This window comes from Excalfactoria chinensis, chromosome 8, assembly GCF_039878825.1.
Source record: "Excalfactoria chinensis isolate bCotChi1 chromosome 8, bCotChi1.hap2, whole genome shotgun sequence".
NCBI lineage: Eukaryota > Metazoa > Chordata > Aves > Galliformes > Phasianidae > Excalfactoria > Excalfactoria chinensis.
Window position 1 is genome coordinate 345,611 of NC_092832.1, and position 14,950 is coordinate 360,560.

At 37.8% G+C, this 14,950-nt stretch overlaps 1 protein-coding gene across 6 annotated transcripts in view; it reads left to right on the forward strand.

The window, feature by feature from the left end:
• Positions 1-14,950, forward strand: part of HMCN1 (hemicentin 1) — a 183,331-nt gene that overhangs the window by 28,988 nt on the left and 139,393 nt on the right. For all 6 annotated transcript variants that reach the window (XR_011904486.1, XM_072343169.1, XM_072343164.1 and 3 more), the window contains exons 5-6: positions 10,850-11,021; positions 13,790-13,896. Coding sequence is in view for 5 of the 6 variants with exons in the window: in XM_072343169.1 (XP_072199270.1) it covers positions 10,850-11,021; positions 13,790-13,896 (279 nt within the window). In the remaining variant the exon portion in view is untranslated. The remainder of the gene's footprint in view (positions 1-10,849; positions 11,022-13,789; positions 13,897-14,950) is intronic.

Genomic DNA, 14,950 nt, shown 5'->3' on the forward strand with positions numbered 1-14,950 from the left:
GGTAGATTCTTAGAATTGAAATTATAATAGTCCATGAGAAAATAATTTGGAGACAGATTAAAACTTGTTTTAGTTATTTAGGGAAGTAGAATTTTTTATACATTGTGGACAGTATATGCAATAACTGAATGAGGTCTTTAAATAATAAAAAAAAATTGTTCCTTCAATTCTAAAACTTTGACAGCAACAAATGTTGGAGATGAATTGTAGTTTTCTGCTGTTCTTGCTTAGCAAGATTGAAGTACTTACTGGGAATGTAATAAGATATAGGCAATGATGTGAAAGTGATCAAAAGGAGGACCTTCTCCAAGGATTAATCCTGATTAATCCTTCCAAAATTAGGGGGAAAGCTAGAGGAAAAGAAATTGGCTATTGGGAAAGTGCAGTTTCTGAGCTTCATTTTGCAATTTCTGTGTAAAAAAGGGTAAAAATTCTCTCTTTAGATTTCCTAAAATCCCTTTATACTGAAGAAGATTCTCATCTTCAGACTATGCATAAGAGCTATCAGTGAGTGGTGATATCAGTAGGGTGATATTCTTGCAGGATTTATCTCCTCTAGTGGGCACAGGGGTGGAAAAATGTTGTGATTTTTGTTGTCGGAATTCTACATCAGAACATCATACAGAACAGTGGCAGTCTGCCCCCCTTCCCTCCTTTCCCTGCCTTTCCTCCCTCCCTCTTTCCCCCCGTCATGGACTTATGTCTGGACATAACCCAATGACAAGTATACTGCGTGATCGCTTTGGTAAAACTTTGCAATGCTTCCCAAAGTCCTCCACCATAACTGCTGAACAAATTATGATACATTATTTAAAGTAAAATACGTACTTTAAAGTAACGTTAGTGACTTTATATGGAACTTCTTCTGTGATAAGGGATGATGAACTTAACAAAAGTCTGACATCCCAGATAAAGCCTTAGCTGCTTACTTTGGATCAGCAATATTACTTTTCAAGGAACATATTCCCCAATGTGAAGATGCAATGAAGCAGGAACTATAAGAGTAATCAGCATCAGCTGTTTATATCACATACCTCAGGCAAGATTCAACAGACACTGAACTTGCTATCCTTTTTACCTGAGTAGTCAATGATGTGGGAAAAATGAAGCTCATAAATGTAAAATGTAGTCACTGCTTTGGGCCTGGAGACAACTAATGCTAAACTGTAGATTAGGAAGAACTATAAATCACTGACTGTGAATACCCTGCCAAACCAGATTCATGTTTCGTTAGACATTCTGGATCATTCTACTCCCCCCAAAAAACAAACAAAGTTATTTTTGGTGTATAGTTACAGACTATTGCTCTCATCCTTGCCCTTTGTGCATTATGTGCAGAATGAAGCAATATTGCTAACTAGCTACAAGGAAACACAACAAAACAATGCTTGATACTTATCCAGTGCTTGTGTTATTGAGAAGACTAAGAAATCACTGTGCCTTTTTTTTTTTTTTTTCTTTTTCCATTTCTGAAAAAGGATTTTATGATTTTAAATCCTACAGTTAACTTGGTTATCACAGAATCACAGAATCACAGAATTGTAGGGGTTGGAAGGGACCTCTAGAGATCATCGAGTCCAACCCCCCTGCCAAAGCAGGCTCCCTACATCTTGTCACACAGGTAGGCGTCCAGGCGGGTCTTGAATATCTCCAGAGAAGAAGACTTCACCACCTCCCTGTGCAGCCTGTTCCAGTGCTCCGTCACCCTCACTGTAAAGAAGTTCTTGCGCACATTCGTGCGGAACTTCCTATGCTGAAGTTTCAGCCCATTGCCCCTAGTTCTGTCCCCACGCACTACTGAAAAGAGACCAGCCTCGCCACTATGGCTCCCACACCTCAGGTATTTATAAACCTGGATCAAGTCCCCTCACAGCCTTCTTTTCTCAAGGCTAAACAGACCCAGTTCCCTAAGTCTCTCCTCATAGGGGAGATGCTCCAGGCCCTTCACCATCTTTGTGGCCCTCCGCTGGACTCTTTCCAAGAGGTCCCTGTCATTTTTGTACGGGGGAGCCCAGAACTGGACACAGTATTCCAGATGAGGCCTCACCAGGGCAGAGTAGAGGGGGAGGATCACCTCCCTCAACCTGCTGGACACGCTCTTTTTAATGCACCCCAGAATGCCATTGGCCTTTTTGGCCATGAAGGCACACTGCTGGCTCATGGCTAACCTGTCGTCCACCAGGACACCCAGGTCCCTCTCAGCAGAGCTCCTCTCCAGCAGGTCTTCCCCCAGCCTGTACTGGTTATAATTATGGTCAGTTTGAAAAAGTTGTGTTGGCTTCAGTCCAGTATGAGATATATGGGTAGCTCCACTTAGGAGAGCTATTACTTACTGGATTAAGGTCCATAAATAGGGAAGGCCGTATTTTGAAAGGTGTGGCATGATTTCTGTGCAATAGATCAATTTGAATACTCTCAAGGTCTGAAATACAAACTGTGGTTTTATTGCCTATAATTCTTCTGTATACACACACATATATATATTTAATATAGAATATCAGATGTATCAGATGTGTAATGTTTTTTTGTTTTTGAGCACAGAGTTACAAGTTTCTAATAGTACAAGTAAATGTTATCATATGTGGTAAAATTTGGTGAGTTACATGGTTCAAGGTCAGTACAGGAGGAAAAGTGCTTTGTGGTTCTTAAAAGGGAAAGATTTAATATTCTAATTTTGAGTTATAAGTTATATTTTTATTAAAAAATTGTGAATAGTACTGTACTTAACTACAAATTAATTTAGTACTCTTCAGTTTTAAAGTTTGCAAACTGTGTTTTCAGATGTTTATCCTATTGTGTTGGGTAAGTCCTTTCATCTAAAAGAACAGCAGCATTCTCATTTTTCATCTGTCTTGGGAAGATTGTTACGCTCTTTTCTTCAAAGCATTCAAATCCTAATCTTGAAAAGTGTTTCATTAAGCTGGGGTTTCCTTGGCTGCAGTGTTGTTCCATGACTGCAAATTAAGGTTAAACAGTACAAAACACTTCAAATTAAATTGTATTGAGCATCCTCATTAAACTTTAGTTAAACTCTGTCATTAAGAACAGATTCTACATTTATATACCAGCATCCAGTTTTGTTAGTTTATTTACAGACAACACTAGTTTTGATTTGAACTGAAGTTATGTTACACCATGCTTACTGCGTTCTATTATGAGGGCATTAAGAAAAGAAATTCCTGGAAATAATTCTGATGTCCCAAGATTGGTTCCTTGGTTATTCCAATCATGATTTCAGGTCATCTTGATTTGTTTGAGGTAAATATCAGTCATTACTGTGTCTGATGAATATGAGTGAACAGCATGGCTAGTACCAGGAGTTCACAAGAGGGTGAGCTGGAAGAGTCCCTTATTTCTTTTAGTCCTGAAACATTTGATTGATTTTCTTACTCTAACCCAAGTTCTAAATGTTACCCCACCTTCTCACTCCTCAAAAAAGTTTTCTTTTTTCTAGGCTTCTTACAAATACAGATTCCTTAATGGTTTTTAAAAGCAAGAAGTGTGTCTTCCATACACAGTATTGGAACACTGGGAGACCTGAACATGACTGAAGGTGACTGCAAGCATTGTGTTGGCACTGATGTAAAAGAGGATGTTACTGAGTGACCTGCAAGGGGAATGAAACTATGTTAAAAAATGTAAAGAAAAATTGTGAAATTTGTGTGAATATAAGTGATGATGTGAATAAAATGAGTTAAGAAGGGAACAGAAGATGGAGTTAGGATCAGACCAGTAACAGAACATGTAGAAAGAAATGATGCAAAAGGAGTCATTTTTGCAGGGAAGGCACAGAAGGTTCTTGCCTGTACGTTCACATGGAGCTGGCGTGGAATCCAGTATTATTCACAGTGAGTTCTTTGCTGTGAATATAAATCTCTAAAGCCCACTGGAAAGCATCCTGTCTCTTTCTGTTGTTAGTCCTCACTGAGGATGGGGAACTAGGAGTTACACCTTCACAGCTCAGGTCAGTAGGTCTGAACCAGGGAAAGTTTAGATAATGCTGCTTGTGGAAACAGTGCTTTGTTTTGCTTTGTTAAAACAGCAAAAGGCCTCTCTATTGCTTGAAAAGAGTAATGTGAAGGTGAAAAGCTCAAAACTACTGTATACATGCTTGTGTAGCCATGTTGCTTGCAGCCTTCTCCCTCCCCCTAGGCAATCAGAATGCCTTGCTGCAGAAAATGAAGGAATGGTTTCATGGCAGAGGCAGCTCAGTGCTACCTGGGAGTGTATGGTTCTGCTCTGGAAATACAGATTGCACAGTAAGTGCGAAATGAGGGAAGAAAAAGTGGTTACAGCTGTTTTTTCTCTGTCCAAATGGAGCTTGGGTTCTATGAAAAAAGTAGTATGAGCAACTGCAAATATAAGGTTTTAATGACAATTGAAACAGGCAGACTTAATTCCTGCATTTCCTAACTTCGAAGTGTTTGAGATTCAGCAGTATTACATTTTTTTGTAATTTTTTTTTTCTTTTAATCCACAAAGGCTGCTCCAAAAGTAATAATGCCTCTTATGTTATGATGTTGACTCACAGCATCATAGGTGAATATTAATGGGATAGCAGTAGGGACTGAATCTTACTGCCAGTATTGCATTACATTTTGTTGCCCTGTGACAAATGATAGCATTTGGAATATTGGCAGTATCCTGCCAATATTCCGTTGCATTTTCTTACCACGCAGGGTGGCAGCAGAGGGGCAGTCTGACAGAATGGTGTCTGACGTAGTGGTGTGTATGAAACAAAAGTATGTCATTGAATTTCTCCATGCAGAAAAAATGGCAAACATTGTCAGTGTTTGCTGAACATTTATGGAGACCAACCAGTGGATGTGAGCACACTGAGGGTTGGCTGGCATGTCTCAGTAATGGCAAGAGCAACGCTGGGTCACCTCTGTTGGTGCAGATTTTTATTAGTGTGGCATGCAGACTCTTTTTCACTGCTGGAGAAAATGCACAGCTAGTGTTGGTGACTGTTGAAAAACTGCATGTCATAGTTGAGAATTTGCTCTATCAAACAGTGCTGTTGTTCTCTTTGTGTCTATTGTAGTTTCCATGGAAATAAACAGGAGGCATTACATCAGAGCAACATACAAACATAATGTGTATTTTTACGTATAGCTTATGATTTATTTTCACTGTATAATTTTGACATGCAGTGTCTGGGTTATATTTTACTTTGGGAATACAAGAAAAGCTGTTCAGAGCAGCAGCTGTGGAGCATGATAAACAGCATTTTTCCACATGCATTTAAAAACATTAGAATAATTTGGATAGAAATATGAAGCTACATACAGTTAAGCAATGAAACAGTTAACTTCAAATCTTGTAGCTTTGACTGTCAGAGAAATATTCTTGAAGAATAAACAAATGGGAATAGAGACCACGTTCCATATGTTTTCCAGGTTTCAGTATGCATTCCAAGTAGTGACTTGACAGCAAGGCCAGTTGCAAGGGCGAATTCTCTTGAGAAGTGTTAAAAATTATTTTTCTCTTTGTCCTTTATCCTCTGTTAAAATGCATCAAGATTTTGGAAGAGCAACAAAAGTTACAGTTGTTTCAAGGGCTTTCTGCAATGGTCCCAAAGGAAAAAATGTACTTCAGAACTAGAGTTACAGCAGTGTTACAAACCTTACTGGAATGACAGGGTTGGGAAATGGATCTTCCTCCAAAGTTCAATAAGCAATTCTGGAAGAAAATGAACTATACTAGCAAGTTACTGCAAGAGTGAAGACAGCTGGGTCATTCTCTTGGCTCCCATTTTCACTTTTGGAATTGAAAAAGTCTCAAAAACATTTGCTTAAAAACTGAGGTAGGGTTCTGCTCTGAATTTTAGCTACTCTCTGTACCTTCCTGTTCTGATATGTATTTGGATTAGAAGCAAAGGTGTTTGTGCTCTATTTTCTTTCTGAAATGGCAGTTGCACAATATAAACTGTATCATCCCAGGGCAAATTCTACACTAAGGGAACTCTTGAGTAGCCTTGTGGTCATCAACCAGCCTACACAGAATTCATAAACTGGACTTGTAGCTAAGGTTTTCTCTAGCATCCAAAGACTTGCTGTGTCGTTTCCTATAATAATTCTGTGAGACAAAAAGGTATTGTTCATCTCTTGGTAAGAAAGTATAAGGGGATTAAGGCAGTGACAGTTTTGTAGTTACAAAGCCATTGCACAAACTAAAAACAAAGGCATGAGGACAGAGTCCTTGTTAGCTTAATCAGTCTAAAATTAGAGAGAAGGAACTAGAGGATCTCAAAATAATACTTATATATATTGTTGTGTACCTAGTTTTATGTAAGGAAATACATTTCAATATGCCTAGTTTTTTTTTTTGTTTGTTTGTTTTGTTTGTTTTTTAAACAAAAGTAGGAGGTACTTTAAAAATGTTGGTATATACCTATGTATAGGTATGGAAGAAGAAAGACCAAGCTCTCATTCGTGGTAACCTGGATAGAGTTGAATCCATGTATGACTACCACCCGTGCATGGTACCAGGCACCTTATAAGAAAGATAACAAAATTAAGTTTGCATCGTTAATAAGAAGTCAGAACTAGAAGATAAGTGTTATCAGTCTGCCAGACAGACAAATAGAAATCTAGTAATCATAGATAAAATGGAAATCTAGAGGGAGATGAGTGAAAAAGGTAGAGATGGAGAAGTATGTGATTCCCTTCTCTTTGTCAGAAAACACAGTGAAATCTCTATATTGAGACTTCTTAAGGAATCTAGTCATATGAATTTTAGTGGTCTTCCATTACATTAATGCAATTTTGTTTATTGTGCAATGATAGTTGTATGTTCAACATGTTTTATCTCAGACTTGTCATCTCTCTCTGACTTTGTTAAAGTGACTTTATGATTAAACTTTCCCAAATGTACTGGGACATGCTGTAAGTTATCACATTCAGAATACAACCCTATGATTTACAACTTCTGAAACGTGTTGTCTTGTGAATACATATAAACTTATTTTTGTTTTCATGCAGACATCTGGCACCGTGTAGTGGTAGTTCAATCAAACAAACTTTGACAGAGTAATTCAGAAGCTGTCTCCTGGCCTTGTGTTTTTGGGTTACTCAGTAAGATAGACAATCATGGGCACTCTAGGTTAGACTTTTTATCCAATTTGATTGTGTATTAATGAACTGTTTGTTGGATTTTATTAGGGAGGCTTAGTTCCCATTTCTGGTAAGAGACATGCTCACCATGCCAAATCAGCCTGGCTTTGTGCAGTGGGCACTGCATTAGATTGTCTCAATGGAGAAGCCAAAAGCTGAAAAGTTGGTTCCATTCCAAACCCCTAAATAATAGATGGCTAGTGTCTTGCAGAGCATGCAAAGAAGGTGGTGACAGGCTGTTGTGTGAAGAAAGATGGATGGTTCAGAAGAGGTTGACATGGAAGCACGCCAGGCATATTTTTTCTGTTCAAAGACCGGCAACTTTCCTTAAAATAACCATAGTAGCATCACAGTTGCAAGTATACCATTTTTTTCAGCAGTGGACCAGTGCAGAGCTGGGCCGATGGCAGGCTTCTCTTTTCCCAGTGCTGCTTGAATTGCTGATGGAATTTTGTGGCATAATGTTGCCTGGATTTACTTGATGGTTGACTGAAACTGTGTTTTGGGGTCAGATAGTAAGAGGGAGTAGAAGAGGAATGGAATTGCTTCACTTTATTGAAAACACATTTTCTAGTTCTTTATTCTTCTCTTGAAGTATGCTAAACTGCTGGGTATCATTAAATAATAATTGTTACCCATGTCTCCAGTGATTGGCTACAAGGCTTCATTTAATTTACCTTTGGAACAAAGCAAACTTTTGGAACCATTTCCATAGTTCATCACTCTTCTTTGACAAAAAGGATGTCTGGTGTTCATAAAAAGCATTAGTTTAGATTAGGCTTTTGTTTTGAAATAAACAGTTGCATGCTGCTGTTGAATTTCCAACAGGAGAGACTTCCCACTTTCCTCCCATTTTTTAAGCTGTAACATGGTGCTGTGATAGCTTGATGTGATCTATGCTGTATGAAAGCAAAATTTGCTATAAGGAGAATTAATATGCTGTAGGACTGAGAGTTGGAGGGAGAACCCACAGCCTTTTTCTTTCAAAGCAGGAAGAATCTGACTTCTCTTAAATTATTTTGCTGAAGCAATGTGCTGTTGAGTTTTGTTTCCTTTTAAGATATTTTCTCCCTCCTTGAATTTTTTTTAGATCCAGATCCTTTAATGATCTGGCTTGCAGCATGACCCCAGTGACAGATAAGTCAAGGTTCCACAAAGTGCTTTGGGATCGCTGGGATCATGCATGTTCTCCATTAGTAATTTTATCACTCTAATTCCAACAAACTTAGATCACTTCTTATTAATTGCAGAAATAGTTTGAAGCAAACTTGACTAGGTATCCTGTGTTGGTTTATAATGTGCGTAGATGGTTTTTCAGCTTTTATAGTGATTTCAGATTGACTGAGGTAGAATTGTGTGGGTTTTTTTCATCTGTTTGAAAATGCAGGTAGCTATATTTGTAAAAGGAAAAACAAATTAATTCATACAAAATAATTGGTAAGTTTTTTGGGAGGGAGGCATGAGTGGGAGGAGGGGATAACTGGTGGCAAAAGGCAATTTGGGGTTAATTCCAGCAAGCAGAATTATGTTGCAAATTGATCCTGTGGGAAAGCCCCACCTAGGAAAGCTGCACTGCGAAGATATCAAATTCTAGTTTATTTTTACTGTGAAATAATGATTTTAGTAGGAAACTCAATTAGTTGTAGAGAAGCTTTTCTCACAAGCTAGTGTATGAGAGTGAGATCAACTGCTCATTTAGATCTGACATTTTAACTCTTTACAAATTAAAGTATTAAGCACAGAACTGGTCTGGGAGCACTGGATGGGTGGGCTGCCATCTGTACCATATCCACTGCTGAGCTTTCTGCTCAAGGAAAGGCTGGCTGGGACTTGGGAAGATGCAGTAATCATGAGGAGTCCTCAAAAAGCGTATCTTGGGAACTTAAATTCTTATGTAGGAATCTTTATTTATTTGGACTCATGTGTATGTTACAGTCTCATTTGACAAAATTTTCAAGAATTTTCAGGTACTAGTGTAATATCAGCACTTCTGAGTTTAAGAAATAATTTTATGTATAAATACCAGTATGTTTTACATATTGTCCAAGCATCTGCAAGAATGCTTTACCTTGCGACTTGATGTATTTTGCTTAACTTAAAACAAGTTTAAACTTAAGCCAGAAAGTAATATTCCTTTCTTCTGAAAATTCAGGTGGGTTCATTAAATCTTACAGTTTAAAAATGTCACAATGAACCTAAAATCCTGGAATTAACTGGAAACCTTCCCATATACCTAACACACAAAAAAGAGGCATGGCCATGGTAGGAAAATGTTAGTAGAACAGACTGAAACTACTTTGAGAAGCATTTTTGGACCTGAATGTCTGATTTCTAAAAGTAAAATGTAAAATTAGTTGGATCTTCATGAAGCCTTATAGTTCCTGTTCCAGCATTCGACAGCTCATCTAAATGGTTACTGAATAGCATCAGGAAAGGTGTTTCTTGCTTGAGTAGCTTTATTGCAGAGATGTTGAGTGGCATCTTTATTATTATTTTTTTTCTATCCCGGTGCTGCAAGGCTCTTCCTTGCTCTCTTTTCTTCCCTGGTAGGCCATATTTTGCCCTTTTGAGTCTGCTGTCCCAGAGGTGCTGCTATCCCAGGGCTGCTGCAGGGCCTGGGTTGTTACTGGTACGAGGTCACCTGACAGTGCTGTACTTGAGAGTTATTGTAGTTGAAACAGAGTCCGGTGAGACTTACAGTTCTATGTAGGTTATCACTATTTTATTCAGTTATTATTATTATGTTTTGAATAGATCTCCTTCGAATGCTTTTTAAAAATTATTTAAATTTTTATTAAATTTGATATTTGTTGATTGATAATGTTTTAAGACAAGGATTAAAATTTTGTAAGGCACAGATTCAGATCTAGTTACAAGAATTAACTTTCTAAAGCATTATTTTCTGTTATGTACTGAATTCTTTGTCAAGTGATACGTTATATCAGATATTTAGAGAAGAAATTCGAAGCCCATAGATGGCAAGTGCTCAATACACCTGGATAAGGAAATTTTCCTTCTTCCTTTGGGTAATTAATAGTGTGTGAACAGAAATATGCATATATGTATATTGTTAATTCCCATTTGAAATTACTGTGTAATTCTACAGCGTGTGTCTATACAGGCATATCTAGGTCTGTTTCCTTTCAACAATCTGTTGATCTTGGCTTCAGTAATATCTTCTTAAGTATTAATATTTTTTAAAATATATTTGCCTTAAGCCTGACTAGGCATATTCACTTCAGAATTTATAACAGCAGAAACAAGACAGTACAGTTCTGGTGCTTGTCGTGTTTCCAGACCATCTATTTTAGATCTGTTTTGTCATGTTATGTATATGGATTATTGATTTGAACTGTAGAAGTTGAAGAATGCCTTTGCCATGGTGTAAGAGCTTTGTTTCCTGTGTATTACAAGTTCTGTGCTGTGCTATTATTCTTTCCGTGTTCTCATGCTATTGCATGTTACTGATATGAGTGGAAACTATGTTTGTGCTGTCTTTAGAATAGTTTATTGAAATTAATGTAGTGAGTCTTTGTATTAGGTAAGTCCTCTATCCTCTCAGGAGGGTGTGGTAACTGTGTGGTGTCAGATGATAAAATGACTGCTGAAAAAAGTGATCTTGTAGAGATTTCACGTTAACCATCTACAGACGGTAGAGATAGTATTTCAACAGAAAATATTTCAATAACAAATACAGATGGTATTTCAGCAAAGTAATGTATTTTTTCTTCTAGGTGCTGAAATGGGTTGAAGAAGCAGTTCAAGCCTCCAAAATACATCTCTTGTCTACAGACCATTTGACCATGGCTGTAAATACTTGGCAGATCCCCTTCGATCCAAGTCTGAAAGAGGTTACAGTGTCCTTGAGTGGTCCTTCACCAGCAATTGAAATTCATGATCCTTTAGGTAAAGTAACTTATGCATGCTATAGTATTCTACCATGTTTTTTTTTTTTTTTAAAAAAAAAAAAAAAAAAAAAAGGAAAGAAAAAAAGAAAAAGAAACAGCAACAACAGCAAAAAAGAATAAAAAAGCAAATAATCTGTCTTCAACAGGGAAGGCCATATTTATGTGAATGACTAGTGTCCTTGCATTTTGAAAAGCAGTATCATAATTTCAGAAATTCTCTCTCTTCTCACCTCCTTCCGTTTTCTTACTTTCCTTGCATTGAAATTTCTGGATACTAATGCTTTTTGTATTTTATATTTGTATAGTCACCGAACCATCATTTTGGAGTTACATTTGATGGTTTTTCTCTCACATGCTGTTGAGAGCTAAACCAGTATTCTTTAAACTGGGCATGCAGGCTGTCTGTGGTCTGGCTGTAGCCCATACTACAACTGCCCCCAGCCCTGAGCCATTGTGGCAGCAGCTCTTCCTCACAGAGCAGACTGGCCCTGGGCATGCACCTATCACTCAGCATCAACCAAAGATCAGTGTTCTGCAAGGTGGTCTGGGCTGAAACCAAGACATGGGGGGGGTGCAGTGCAGGGCTGATTAAACTTATGGCTAATAATTTCATGCATCATGATACACTGGATGAATGCAGTCCTGTAAACAGTGGAAAAAGTATGCAGCCTTACTTTCCATTTTGATAAAAGAATATGAGAATAGGTATCAAGATTGCAAAAAAATTATTTTTTTTGTGTAGTTGATTCTGGTTTCAGTTGACATGAATTTCTTGCAAATTTTCAAATGGGACATATAGAATTGCAATCAGATGTTCAACTCAAAGGAAAATTTGATTGTGTCTCATTAGTAGAATTTTGTAAGACCTCTCTTAACAGATTTTTTTTTTAATCCTCAAAAAGCTGCTCTGAAAGTAATGCTTCCTGTTTTGTTATGATGGCCCATGATGTTAGAGATGGATGTTGGTTGTACAGCTGTAGAGGTTGAACCTTCCTGCCAATATTCCGTTGCATTTTCTTACCACGCAGGGTGGCAGCAGAGGGGCAGTCTGACAGAATGGTGTCTGACGTAGTGGTGTGTATGAAACAAAAGTATGTCATTGAATTTCTCCATGCAGAAAAAATGGCAAACATTGTCAGTGTTTGCTGAGCATTTATGGAGACCAACCAGTGGATGTGAGCACACTGAGGGTTAGCTGGCATGTCTCAGTAATGGCAAGAGCAACGCTGGGTCACCTCTGTTGGTGCAGATTTTTATTAGTGTGGCATGCAGACTCTTTTTCACTGCTGGAGAAAATGCACAGCTAGTGTTGGTGACTGTTGAAAAACTGCATGTCATAGTTGAGAATTTGCTCTATCAAACAGTGCTGTTGTTCTCTTTGTGTCTGTTGTAGTTTCAATGGAAATAAACAGGAGGCATTACATTCAGAGCAACATACATATATGCAACCCATGATAATTACTGTTCATTCAGTGTGATACAAGAAGCCAAAAGGTTGGACACCCATGCTTTAAACCAAGAAAGAATTTCAGAATCAAACCCTCCCATGTGTTAATCTCTGTACACTTTGTGATGTGGAAGGAGATTTGTATGCTGATCTGCAGTTTGTAGTTCAAAAGTAATTAAGCTGATGCCTTGGGAACCTGGAAATGTCTCTCCAGAAATATATTCAGATCATACTTTGTATTTTCTGAATGGCCTTTGGCTGAGGATATTGCTCAAGTTATATTGTCATGGAAATATCCTATGCACAGTATTGTTTCCCTGTGATCTAATTTAGTCTGTCCTAAAGTGAGGCATTCTGACTTGTTTAAATATTGCTCAGAGAGCACAGTAACACCAGTCTTGATCACCTCTCAGGCTCAGAGGAAACTTTGATCCCACTTGTATATTTTCCTTTCTTCTAGGGCAGCTGCATGTATCTAAGGCCGTTATATTTTAATTGAAATTAGTGCAGGTGAATCTGAGGAACTCTTGAAAACTGATTCTGAGACACTCTGTTCCTAACTTTAGAATTTCTTTTCAGTGCTCTGAAACAGCTAGAGCTGTTTTAAGTGATGAAGGCACATGTCACCATTAATGGAGCAAAATGCTTCTATAGGGAACCAGTTCCTGCATACAACCATCCGTATATTTTTATGTGTAAGTGTACATATAAAGTATGGTATGGTGCATTATGGAAACTTGTAGTATTTTATTGAGGTCAGCAATGCCTTACAAGCCAAATTCCCTGTGAGGGATTCAGTGACCATCAGTCACACGCTAATGCTTGAATGACTGGAAAACCTGGCTTGTCAACATTTGTATGGATCTAATCCTACTTGGAACAGGTCTACTTGACAGAAAAGTGAGTGGGCTGGCAGCTGTCATGTTGGTTAAGGTAGATATCTTTAAGAATCTCTTTTGAGGAAGTGTGCTTCAGTACTGCTTTCTTTCACTGGGATCTGGTTATATTCTCTGGGAAGAAGAGATCTTGCTTTGATTTACTTTATGTACAGAGTTTAGGAACCCAGCAACTGAAGACTGAAGCTGAAGACTGTACTGGGACTCCCAAGTGAATGAAAAGAGTGAAAATAAATGATCATTTTTGGTATTCTGGCAACGAATTGCAAAGGATTTTGACTGTTGTAAATGTCATTGACTATGCTAAGTAGTAAGTCAAGTATCAAGTATTCATGAGAAATGAAGAAAAATATTGTACTTAGTCTCTTTTTTTTTTTTTTAAGCAATACTCTGTATTTATTGTCAATTAATTAATTAATTTAGGTAAACAGATCAGCAAAGGATTGGGACTGAATGAATTGCTGAATATCCACAACTCTGCAAAAGTAGTAAATGTCAAAGATCCAGAGCCTGGAACATGGACGATAAAGGTATAGTTATTGCAGAAATAATGTGTGAATTGTCTTGTAGTTTACTAGAGGGTTGTGTAATTATCTCCTACATTATTTATCAAAATATTCATGCATATGGTTTTATACTAAATGCTTTTTTTGAGCTCTATGTGATGTTCTATATGCTCTATATGACCTCTATATGATGACAAAATTCGTATGAAGATGTTAACGTAGTTAGATCATAGAATCACAGAATGGTCTGAGTTGAAAAGGATCAAGAATGATCATGTAATTCCAAGCCCCCTGCCACCAGCAGGGTCACCAACCACCTGACCAAGCTGCCCAGAGATAGATAGGTAGTAAATGTTACTGCCTGCAATAAAATCCTTTTTTCTTTGGATGGAAAAAAGATGAAGTGAGCACTGAATTTTTTGCAGTCTAGTTAGCAGGGAATGTAGGGTGCCCGGGCACAGAGAGGCTTTGCTCTGTAAAGCAAGTCTGGAGGAACGAGAGAGAGGGAGATGATTTGCATTTCATAGGACAAAGGTTTTGTTAGCAGATCCATGAAGTCAACAAATCAACATTTAATTCTAACTCTTTATCAGTAAATTACTTAAGTCCTACAGTGTGGAAATCAGTTTGTCCACATAAGTGGTATTCTAATGCATAAAGTTACAGAATGGATCCTGAATTACTGGAAATATTATAAAGGTGAGACCAACATCATTAGTAGTAAACTCCAAACATGAAATGATTATTAACATGTCTGAAATGATCATCGTAGAACTACCTGTAGCAACTTGGTGGGCCTCCTTGCCCAGGCTGCCTATGTCAGAAATTGCTTTTGTGGGGTTTTCTCTGAGTTATGGTGCTTGTTTACATGTTTGCAGTCAGCCTCATGTTCCTGTGAATGCCATATCATGGTTGTATAAATCTAAGATGATCAAATAAAATAACCTCGAGCACTTAAGATATGTTGCTACAGAGAGTGGGGGGCTGTGAATTGAACTCACATAGCTGAAATATTTACTTTTTATAGAATCATAGAATCACCCAGGTTGGAAAAGACCTTGAAGATATCAAGTCCTAA